Source organism: Otolemur garnettii, unplaced genomic scaffold (assembly GCF_000181295.1).
Source record: "Otolemur garnettii isolate 467f Iridium unplaced genomic scaffold, OtoGar3 scaffold00154, whole genome shotgun sequence".
In the NCBI taxonomy this organism is placed as follows: Eukaryota; Metazoa; Chordata; class Mammalia; order Primates; family Galagidae; genus Otolemur; species Otolemur garnettii.
This window is the reverse complement of record NW_003852549.1, coordinates 2,535,197-2,547,060: the sequence shown is the minus strand read 5'-3', so window position 1 is coordinate 2,547,060 and position 11,864 is coordinate 2,535,197. Positions and strand designations below refer to the sequence as shown.

General features: G+C 42.5%; 1 protein-coding gene across 1 annotated transcript in view; it reads left to right on the top strand.

Moving 5' to 3' along the window:
* The window catches only part of PROSER1 (proline and serine rich 1), a 29,531-nt gene extending 23,642 nt beyond the window's left edge, over positions 1-5,889 (top strand). Inside the window, exons 11-13 of the mRNA XM_012811356.2 lie at positions 2,381-4,154; positions 4,619-4,769; positions 5,425-5,889. Of these exons, the coding sequence (XP_012666810.1) occupies positions 2,381-4,154; positions 4,619-4,769; positions 5,425-5,547 (2,048 nt within the window). The 3' untranslated portion in view covers positions 5,548-5,889. The remainder of the gene's footprint in view (positions 1-2,380; positions 4,155-4,618; positions 4,770-5,424) is intronic.
* Positions 5,890-11,864: the final 5,975 nt, after the last annotated feature.

Here is an 11,864-nt window from a genome sequence, read left to right as displayed (position 1 = left end):
TGGTTGGCGCCTTAGCCGGTTGAGCTATAGGCACCGAGCCTGAGCTGCTGATTTCTAAAGGAGGTGCACAGTTAGACATCAGGACATCAGTTTCTTATCCTTTTATCCTTTGGCACCAGCTAGCTTTGTGATCTTCAGCAGGTCTTTAACTTCTGTGAAAATGAGACTCAGGAAAGGTCAGCCTTTGTGTTCAGCTTGATTCACAGATCAGTTTCTGAAGTAAGTAATCAGGTTAAGTAGTTTTAAGTATCATTGGCAGAAATATCATACTTTGTTTTCTTTCACTGTATTAGCATGATTAAGACTTTCTTTTTTGAACTGTATTAAGAAACAAAAATAAAGACAGGGCTGGATGAGGTGGCTCAAGCCTGTAATCCTAGCATTTGAGGAAGGCAAGGTGGGAGGATTGCTTGAGGCCTGGGAATTCAAGACCAGACCCTTTTGTACACGGGTTCTGTGTACAGACTGAGCAAGAGTGAGACCTTGTCTCTACGAAAAATAGGAACAGTAAGCCGGATATGGCAGTGCGTGCCTTCACTTAATACAGATGAGTTATGTGTATGTTGTTTACCTCTAGCTACTCAGGAGGCTGAGACAGGAGGATTCCTTGAGCCAGGGGTTTGAGGTTGCGGTAAGCTGTGATGAAGCCACTGTACTGTAGCCCAGGCAACAGAGCAAGAGACCCTGTTCCCCCCACCCCCAGAAAAAGAAAAAGAAAAACTAGTGGAGTGGTTAAGAACACAGATCTGTCACGCCCGGGCTCAAATCTTGTCTCCACCACTCAGTAGCTGCATTATCTTTAATTAATGGCTTAGCCACATCAAGCTTCAGGATTGCCCGTCTATGAAATGGGGATGTTAGCTTCTGTCTCAGACTTATCCATTGTGAGGATAAATGAAATGAAATGATGGGCCCAGAGTACTTAGTACATGGTCTGACAGATGGTGTTTTATGGTTAATAACATTAGATGACAGGAAAGGGATGTTGATTCTGTGGTTGGGGTTTTTTGGATTTGCTTCTGTTTCGTGTTAACTGCAGGCAGTGTGACTAATGGTGCAGAGCTTTTGCTTCATGGTATAAAAAGATTTCTAGCAGAGACTGCTATAAAGAACAATCTGGTTTTACCTTGAGATTTGTCATTAACTACATGTCTTTGGCATATAGTTAACTATGATATTGAATTCTCAGCTATTTGCCCACCACTGTGGACTTCAGTGGTTTTCAGGGAGCATTATTTATAAACACACAATTAAGTATATATTCCTATGTTTCTAAATCTTACCCAAAAAATGAAATAGAAAAAGTATAAATCCATGTTTATAGGTACCCTAAATTTAAAATAATATCTAGTCTTTTTTTTATTTAGATCACTGTCTGTGACATTAATATGGTCCAGATTTCAGGCCTTTTGATTTTGCAGTTTATATATTTATGTATTACTATTTGTCAGTTTTCCTATTATAGTTCTTTTCTAGAACAACTAAAAACTTTGCTTCAGCCCCGTTGCATTCATTTCACGCAGATGAATTATGTACGTGGTGTTTACCTCTGTGTTGTTTCCTGGTGTCCCTTCCCCACCTGAGGTTAGCACAGTGCCTCACTGACCACTGAGCTTCCTGTCTCCAAAGGGTCTTAATTATGTATAGGTTTTAAAAGGTCTGTCTTAGCCCATGAAATTGTCTTTCAGCTGATTATCACTGCAAAAGGCGCATTCTCTGCTTACAACTGCAACAGAATCTGATGTGAGTGCAGGATCAGATGATAGTTGCCAGTATGATATTGGCTACCTGAGTAATGCTTTCCACTTGACATCAAGAGGGTTGTCACAGGCAGACTAGTTACTGAATTCATTCAGGGAGGTATTTGCGGAATTTATCAAAATAAAAACATTGTAACAAACTGTAGAAATAGTGTTGTGAGTAGCCCTCCAGGGGGGCTGGGGAACTAGTTTGAGTTAATCATGATGTATCCAGTACAGCAGACCCTTTTGTACACAGGTTCTGTGCCAGGTGCTAAGACTCAGATGAACTAGACACAGATTTTGCCTATAAAAGGAGCTCCCAGGACAAGACAGATAAAGGTTGGAGGTTAACGTAGTGTGATGATGAAATGAGCAAATGTGTGTGGGGAAAAAGTGTACAGATTAGTAATCTGGCTTATTAATCTCAACTCAGAGTGGCCACAAACAGTACTGGGCGTGACCTCTGGAGGCCTTGTGTGCTCCCAAAATATGGATATTACGAGAACCTGTTCCCCCTATCATGGACGTTCTTTCATATTTGTTAAATACTACAGAAATGGCTGTGCATTTCTTTTGAGTAAAACTTGACTTTTCAGCATGATGATAAATCTTTGCCTTCTTTTCTCTTCCTCCCATAGCATTTTCCACCCCAGCAAATCAGCTCTTTTCTCCTCATGGTTCTAATCCTTCAACCGCCGCTGCTACTCCCGTCCCTACTGCGTCCCCGGTCAAGGCAGTCACTCACACCTCTGCGTCAGCAGCCACCACCATGTCCGGGGTGACCCTTCCAAACGCCGTCCTTCCTGTGTTCCCAGGGCAGGTCTCTGCAGCTCTTCTTACACCTCAGCTGTCAACGCCAAACCCCACAGTGATCAGAGCCCCTTCTCTGCCTGCTGCACCAGTTACTTCTGTCCACAGCACAGCATCCACTCCTGTTCCTTCCATTTTTTCTGGCCTGGTGCCATTGCCAGGTCCTGCTGTTGCTCCTCCTACCCCGGCCCCTCAGGCCACGTCTGCTCCTCGGCCCACACTTACTTCGAGTGAGGCGTTTCCTTCCACTTGTGCTCCATTCACAAGCACCCCCTTTTCTACCACCTCTACTGCTGCTTCTACCAGCAGCCAGACTCCCGCTCCCCTGCCATCGGTGTTTGCCAGTCTGCCTTTGCCCTTGCCCCCAGCCTCCCAGAGTGGGGGCAACCCCTCCCCTTCTGTGATCGCTGGGGGTTCTGCTCCCAGCGTCACTGGTGCCCTTGGTGTGGACAGTCCTCTCTTATCTGCTCTGAAAGGCTTTCTAACATCAAATGACACCAGTTTAATCAACTCCTCTGCTTTAGCCTCTCCTGGGCTGGCTTCCTTGTCTTCTCTAACTCATCAAAACTCTGACTCTCCTGCTTCAGCCTCTAACAAGTGCTATGCCCCACCGGCTGTTCCCACCCCGCAGAGTTCCGCTTCGGGCTTGGCGGTGTTCCCAGGCCTGCCATCTCTTGGGACTAACTCAACCTCTGCCCCACTTGCCCTGTCTGTGCAGTCCCCTTTAGCTACTCCGACGTCTTCATCGGTGTCAGTGCCAGTGAGCTGTGGCTCCTCAGCTGCTCTTTTGCACGGCTCCCACTCAGGGGCCTCCGACCTGCACATTTCAGCTACCCCTGCTGTAACGACTCTTCCCGTTATAATCAAAACTGAGCCCACAAGTCCTACTCCCTCAGCCTTCAAAGGCCTGTCTCATTCCGTGAATCCCTCGCACGGCACTTTAGGTTTGTCAGGGACACTGGGCCACACGTACACTCCGACGTCAGTGCCCATCAGCTTACCTACCTGCCTCAACCCTGCACTGTCAGGTCTGTCCAGTTTGAGTACTCCCTTAAATGGCTCCACTCCCCTTTCTTCTATTTCCCTTCCACCACATGCTTCCTCCACCCCCATTGCTCCCGTATTCACTGCTCTTCCTCCTTTTACTTCTTTGACCAATAATTTCCCTTTAACTGGCAGCCCATCTCTTAATCCAGCAGTATCCCTTCCAGGGTCATTAGCAGCCACTTCGTCAGGTGCCACCCCCACCTCCGCCTCTCACCCCAGCTCCACCGCGGCTGTGCTCTCAGGGCTCTCCGCCTCAGCACCCGTCTCTGCAGCACCCTTCCCCCTCAACCTGTCCACAGCTGTCCCCTCACTCTTCTCAGTTACCCAGGGTCCACTGCCGTCCTCAAATCCCTCCTACGCTGGCTTCTCTGTCACCAATACGCCCAGCGTTACCCCTGCTGTCCCTTCGTTCCCGGGGCTGCAGGCAGCCACTACCGTCGCAGCCGTCACACCCCTCCCAGTGGCTGCCACAGCCCCGTCCCCAGCTCCCGTCCTCCCAGGGTTCGCCTCAGCATTCAGTTCCAACTTCAACTCCGCTCTTGTTGCACAAGCTGGGTAAGTGAATAGTGGAGAAGTAGGATCAAATTGTTCTTTACCTATCTTAGAATTCATAGACTTATTTCAAGAGTAAGTCAAACTCTTAATTATTTGGTGGTGCTAAATGATATTTTTCTGGGCTGCAGTTGTAGTGCTCAACAGTGTTTTATGGCTCTTAAACCATGCTAAGATATATAAAATATTAATGCTTATTGACATAATTTTTGGATTTGTGTTTTGTAGAGTTACTTGCTTATAAAATAGTATTAACACAAAGACAGGCTGGATTCAGCATAAAATACTTTATAATAGAAAGTAAGTTTTACATCAGTATATGGTGACTTTTATGGTTCCTTCCAACAAAGGAATAAATTCTAAATATTTTTGTTTTTAATGTCTTGAGATAGTGCGTGACAATTATAAAAGCAGTAGCTTTCATGTATTGCCTGCAGTTTGATTTGTTTTTCTGTCAATTGTTTTAGTTTATCGTCTGGACTTCAGGCTGCAGGCGGTTCTGTTTTTCCAGGCCTTTTGTCTCTCCCAGGCATCCCTGGGTTTTCCCAGAGCCCTTCACAGTCATCCTTGCAGGAGTTCCAACACAACGCAGCTGCACAGTCAGCCTTGTTACAGCAGGTAAGCAGGCAGGTCTGGCTTCAATAAAAGGGTAACTTGGATGAGTAACTTCTGTAGTGATGCTACGTAAAATCATAGCATCAATTGTCGTATGCCAACATTGACACAAAATGGCTCTTTGTAGAATGTGTAGAGATTGATGATTAGTTCTCCTAAAATTTACAAATTATGCTGGTCTTCTTTTCAGAAGAGTAACAAGGGCGATAGGATGTACTCATCTGTGTGAATTGTTTTTCCTGCTTATAGGTTTTAAAAATCAGTTTGGAGATTTATTTAATAAAATTTAGGACTCTAGGGTGGTGCCTGTGGCTCAAGGGAGTAGAATGCTGGCCCCATATGCCGGAGGTGGCAGGTTCAAACCCAACCCAGCCAAAAACTGCAAAAAAAAAAAATTAGGACTCTATTTAATAGACCACTAAAGCAAATTATCTCCAGAAAACCTACTGACATTTCTTTGAAAGAATATTAAATAGTTTAATGACATTTCTATGCAGCGCCTTCACCTGAGGAAGTTGAGTTTTTCTTATGAATTTTAGGAAACGAAGCAGACTTCAGCTGCCCCAAGTATTTTCCTTTCTTTCCTACTCTGAGTGTTTCTGGGGTGGAGTCTGGCTGGGATCTGCGCCCTGCTAGGCTGTGTCCTTCTCTCTTTCAGGTCCATTCTGCTTCAGCTCTGGAAAGCTACCCAGCTCAGCCTGATGGGTTTCCTAGTTACCCTTCAGCACCAGGAACACCGTTTTCTTTGCAACCAGGCCTGTCCCAAAGTGGGTGGCAGTGAATATTTTTTAATTTTTATGTTCCTTCAGAGCAACATCAGAATTGCCTAAGGACTGCAGTGGACAATCTGACAAATGTGAAGTTTACCAAAAGTCAGAATGACAGTGAGGATGATCCTGGGGAAATCACAATATGAGCTTGAAAATCGTAGTTGCATTTTTTAAAATGGTTTTAATTATGAACACTCCCCTATGTAAATGTGCTGATAATAAATTGTATGGAAAATAGTATTTGGAAAGTGTTGGGGGACTTTTCATCTCCTATCCTGTGACATTCTGAATCATGTATGTGATATACATTATAGAAAGAATATTAAAGAGAAAATCGAACTCTTTATAGCCAAGTACAGCCTTAAGTCTGCTTGTGTAGCACCCCTTGACGGAAGTAATAGTTGTGCCTGAGACTTAGGGGTTGCATATGGCCCTGGGGAGTCAGCACCCTGAGTGTGCATGAGCGGTTCTGCTAGCACCAGTTGGAACACAAAAGGGAGCTTTAGACCTGTAATTACTTTTAATCTCTGATGTTAACAGTCATATATACTGCTGAATTTAACTCGATGTATTTCAGGTAAGTGAAAATGGTGCTTAATGTCATTGTTAGAATAACTTCCAGGTGTTTTTGACTAAAAATGTATGTCCAGAGCTACTTTCGTACAGAAATACAAGTAAGGCTTATGGTAATTTGCCTTCAAAGCATTTTCCCTAATCTCAGCAGTATCCAAATGTGTGAGGAACTCTTGACTGATTCTCAGGCCACCTTTATTACTCATCTTGCTCTGGAAGCTCTTGGTGAATGTTTACGATCATGAGATGTTGTATTTCTATTTGTACCTAAAGTCAAATGCTTATCTGAAATAATTATGTGACAATAAATAGAGAAGGCTGGCTCTGTTAGTAAACATGCAGTGTGTACTCTGTTTAAGGATCCTTTTTTAATGTGATGTTATTAATGTAAGAGTAATAATGGCCACCCTTGAGGGCCAGGGGAGTAGGGAGAATGAATTCCAATCCTGTGATTGAAAGTGTAAACTATAGAATCTACTGCAGTACATTTCCGTATCTAGAAGTTCAACTTTTATAAAGATGGAGTCTGGAAGATACTGGTACGTATTTTCCTTTAAAATAGGGAGCAAACTTTTTTAGAACTATTATTAAATATCCCAGTATGGTTAGTTTTCAAGAGTTTTTTAAAATAAACTTTATGGATCTGACAACTATTTTGTAAGTGTTTCCCTAAATGCTTAGATAGGCTTTTTCATTTTTTGTATGTGCTAAAGTTATTATATTAAACATTTTTGTCCAAATTTAATTGAAACTCCCCTTATACTACTGACTCATTCCTTTAAATAACGTCTTTCCAAAAGTCATAACCAACACTCGAACAGGCTGATTTATGTCTTTAATTTTATCTTTGAACACAGAATGTAACCTGTGATCAATCTGGTACCAGTTGCTGGAAGTTGTCATTTGCTCTTTTTAAGTCTATACTCATAAAACTTTCTAATATATTGTATTTTTTATATATGTCGACCATTTAGAAAATAGTTGTTGAATGAGTAATCTTCATACAGTGTGATGCTACTACAAGATGCATTTCTGCTATTCTGTGAGCTCCTGGAGCAGAGGAACCAGATCCTGTTCACCTTTATATGTACCCCTGGTGTCTTGCACATATTGAGCACTGAGAGCTTTATATCAAAGTGAAGAGAACATTTTTGGTACCTTTGCACTATTTCCTGGGGACCCTGTAAGATAAGTACTGGTGACCTAATTCACTAGACAAAGAAGCCAGAGTGTGTAGGTCACACACAATAAGCGAGTGGTAAATCTGAACCAAGCACGTATATGAATACTTCCAGTGCCAAGTGCTAAGAACCTCAATTAGTGGCAGGCAGGGGAGGAATAATTTGCCTGAGCTGGTACAGAAAGATCTCTCAGTGGCATTAAAGTCTTAAAGGATGAGTAAGAATTAGCATCACTTATAAAGGCAGCAGGTGTAACAGAATAGCATGTCAATACAGTCATATTGCTGGATGGAGCATAGTATGTAGTTAAATCTAGAGAGGGTCCTAATCATCATGAAAGACCTTTTAAACCATGCCAAGGAATTGGGAATTTGATCTGTGGTTAACAAGTTTACAAAGTTCATTCATAGAGTGTGCTTTGGAAAATCACTTAGGCTATAGTATGGAGATTGGATCAGAGGAAGTGAAGTGGATAGTTCAGGCGTCCTCAAACTGCGGCCCACCTAGGACACTTATCCGGCCCACATGTGATTTTGCCACCACTGCCTATCCTGCTTAGCAGCCGACTCATCCCGGGGCCCGCAGTCCAGCCTGCCAACGGTCTGAGGGACAGTGAACTGGACCCCTGGGATAGTTATTGCAAAACCCCCATAGTGAAGATGGCAAGGATTGTGCTGCCACAATGTGAAGACCTAGAGTTTTGCAAAAGCTATTAATCCATGACTAACCTTCATTTTAAGCTTCACCATTTAATTTGCTGGATGAGTTCAGTGACATGTCAGAGTTTTAAAAAGATTTCACTCCAAATTTAATGAGACTGTTGTTTTTAAAGGTGACACAACATATTGTTAAGTGATGTCTAATTTAGTCAGAAGACTAAACATTGAAGAACATTAGCAAGTAAGATGGGAAGGGTGATCAAACGTGAAGTGTCCCCAAGGTCCTTGTGTTCAGATGAGGGTTTCTATACTAAGTTTTCAATTCAAATATCTCTGATAAAATTACATAGTGAGAGCTGAAAGCCACTGGTAGTTATTACTCCTAATTGGTAGACAGGGAAATTGGAATAAGAAAGAACATTAAAAGAAGCAAGATAGAAGAAAGGGCACAGAAAAGCATAAGCAGTAGGAAGCACAGAGTAAGTACGCTGTACAGTTAAGTCCTCATGTCATCAGTGTGTCCTTGGGAACCAGGACGTGGGGACAAATAAAAATGAAACCAGTGTTATCCCAGGCAAAAACACATCACCAAATTTGTAAATAAAGACCCAAACATTTCCAATATTAAATCTTGAAATAAATGTGAGCTATGCATACATTTAAGAAAGACTAATACACAGGTAATTACTGAATTTCTGGTGAATCAGCGCGTGGCAGTGGTGATGGACTGAGTGAAGGAACGTATGCTTGCACAGGGAAGATTGTTCCGGGCACCTCCTACCACTGTGCAGTTCAGGAACAGTCTCAGACGTGGCCAGTTTCCTGGGTACTTGTGTGGGATGGTTTGTCACGTTTGTATGAGTATTGTAGACTTTGCAGTAATTTGTACTGATTAATTTTCTAACCCACTTGTTCCAGACGAGAGTCAGATAGCTGGAGCCTTCTATAGTTCCAGAGGCACGAGAAGGGAACCCACCTTGGTCGGTTCACCATCCTTCTCAGGGCACACTCAGACACCCACTTCCTCATGCTGGGATGACCTAGGCATGCGAGTGAACTAACAGCCACATATTGATGGAGGAGGAGAGTGAAGCACACAGAGAACACCCTCGCAGATGTGGGGAGAATGTGTGTACTCCACCGGGCGACAAGAAGGTGTTAACTGAAACGCAGTTTGGGCTCTGCTGTGATCAGTGATCTCAACACTTCTAGCTGGAAAGGAAGCAGCAGTCTCAAGAGGCTGAACTTCGATGAATGATCATTTCCAGGGCACACAAATTCTTCTATCAGCAAGAGATCGCACTCCTCAAGTTGTTCCTGGAGTCCAGCTTAGCCATGGTACCAGAGCATAGACAACATATGAGAGGTCAGGCACTGTAATCTGAACACTCTGGGAGGCTGAGGCGGGTAGATTGCTTGAGCTCACAAGTTTGAGACCAGCCTGAGCAAAAAGCAAGACCCCTGTCTCTACTGAAAATAGAAAACTGAGGCAAGAGGATTGCATGAGCCAGAGTTGGTTGCTATGAGCTATGACCCCACCGTACTCTACCCAGGGTGACAAAAAAAAAGAAAAAAATACAAATTAACGTATAGGCGAAAGGCCTATATGCTTCTGGCCAAAAAAGTTGTTTGAGAGAGAGCAGTGAAAAAGACTTTGTGCAGGCATACTTGTAAGGAACTGAGGCAGAATCCCCTATGGCCGGGTTAGTTGTGGGCCTAAAACCCCCCTGACCTAAGGTTGGCCTGGTTGGTTGCGGGTGTAAAAACTCCCTGACTTAAGGCCCACATGGGAGCGGAGGTTTGCACACAAATTCCTGTATGCCCTAGAAATTTCTTTATTATGCCTTGTTTAAAGATTGAAGTAACTGCCTCCAAATGGCAAGGTCAGTAGGACAGATTTTCAAACCGTCTCTTTCCTCCATAGCCTCAGGCTTCATCAGATAAGAACAAAGAAGTAATGGCTAACAACATGTTCTCCATTAAGTTATGTCAAACCGGGTTATGTCGAAAGGGTTATGTTAAAAGGTGTACGTTGGGTGGATTATCAGATTACTAGAGAGGCGCTATTCGCAAGGTAGTCACAAGATGTTCAAATGGATTAATGGAGTCATTGATGTCCAGTGCGCATGTGCAGAGGGATTGTAATGACTATTAATGAGGTTATTGCTGTATAGTGCACATGTGCAAAATTGACCATATAAACCAACAGTAAAAGAAGCTGGCCATTTTGCCTGAGCAAGCAAATGGTCACCTTTATTTAAAATACAATTTCAATAAGTATGCTTATTCTCTGCGACATAGCTTTTATGTGGACATCGCTTTTATGTGAGACCCTAATGGCAACATTAACGCATATTCCAGAGAATAGTTAAAGAATCATAAATTAAGCAACATGAGCATTTTTATGAAGATAACATAAGTTACGTTTGTATCAGGACTGTAAGGGTAAAAATAACATTAGGAACCCTAAGTGTAAGAATGGGAAAAACAATTTCTGCATAAAAAGCATTTGATAAAATTCAACTACTGTAATGGTTTTTTTAAACAATCTTGGTAAAGAAAGAAACTATCAGGTAAGGGAAATCTTTAAAAAGGTACTTGTGTTACACATTTTAAATTGTGAAAAAATTAGAAATGCCCCTTTAAAATCAGATGAATGAAGGCAAGTATTTAGCATTGTACTCAACACCGAAGCTACTGTACTAAGGTACAAAAAATAAGAAAAGCATAAGGAGTGGAAAGGAAGATAAGCTGACAATATTCAAAGGTGGCAAATCATTAGAATTTTAAAAACTTAGTGGGTAGTGCCTGTGGCTCAAAGGAGTAGGGCACCGGCCCCCTATGCCTGAGATGGCGGGTTCAAACCCAGCCCCGGCCAAAAACTGCAACAACAACAAAAAAGTTAAATAATAAAATAAAAAGTAAGATTTATAGATACAGTAAAACCTCTGTAAGTTGACCACCCAAGGGACTGTAACATACAGAGTTGGTCATTGTGAGGAACGAGGCCTGCTTGATACATGTGGGGCATGTCCAGTCTGAAAATTAGGTCAACTTGAGGTGGCCCATGTAGGGAGATGGTCACCTATGGACAGTCTCCTGTATATTCAAAGTTCAGTTGCATTTTTTAGACATGTGTAATAGCATATTTTCAAGAAAACAGTGGCATGTTCCCTAGGAATAAATCTAGCAGAAGATGAGTGGCAACTTTATGAAGAATTGGTTTTTAAAATTCATGAGAATCACTAAAGGAAAATTGCTCATGGTGATGGTTATGAATAACAGATAGCCTTAGACTCAGTTCTCAAACTAAGTTCAATGCAATTTCAATCCAAATGCCAGCAAAGTTTTCACTAAGTTTTATAGATTTATTAAAATTGATGTGGTTGACCAAAGGATGAAGAATAGCCAAAACACTTTTAAATAAAGCAGAGGAGATTTTTTACCAAATGTTAAGATGATGTTTAGGTCTTTAAGGTCTTCAAGACCTTAGGGAGGAAAAGATTCCTATACAAGGCACACCAAGCACTAAATGTGCTGAATTTTTGTGTGTTTGATATCAAATACATTGTTTGAAAGGTGAAAACATGCACCACACCGGGAAAACACATTTGCCATTCACGTACTGTCAGGTGTCAAGTATGCACAAGTATATACAACGTATAAAGCATGTGTGGAAAATGCCTTATCTGATCTCATGTGACAGGTTGCAGTCAAAACAGAAAAAAGACCCTCCCAACCCGCTTCAACTACAGTATATATTTCTGTGCTCCCCTAGACTCCCTCACAAACAAGCCCACGAAGGGTCATAAAATGACATGCAGGCTGGACATACCAAAGGCAGGGTCTCAATGAGGCCGCCTGGGGCCAGTGCCTCTGGTCTGTGACTCGCTGCATTTTTTGCTCATTCTCTTC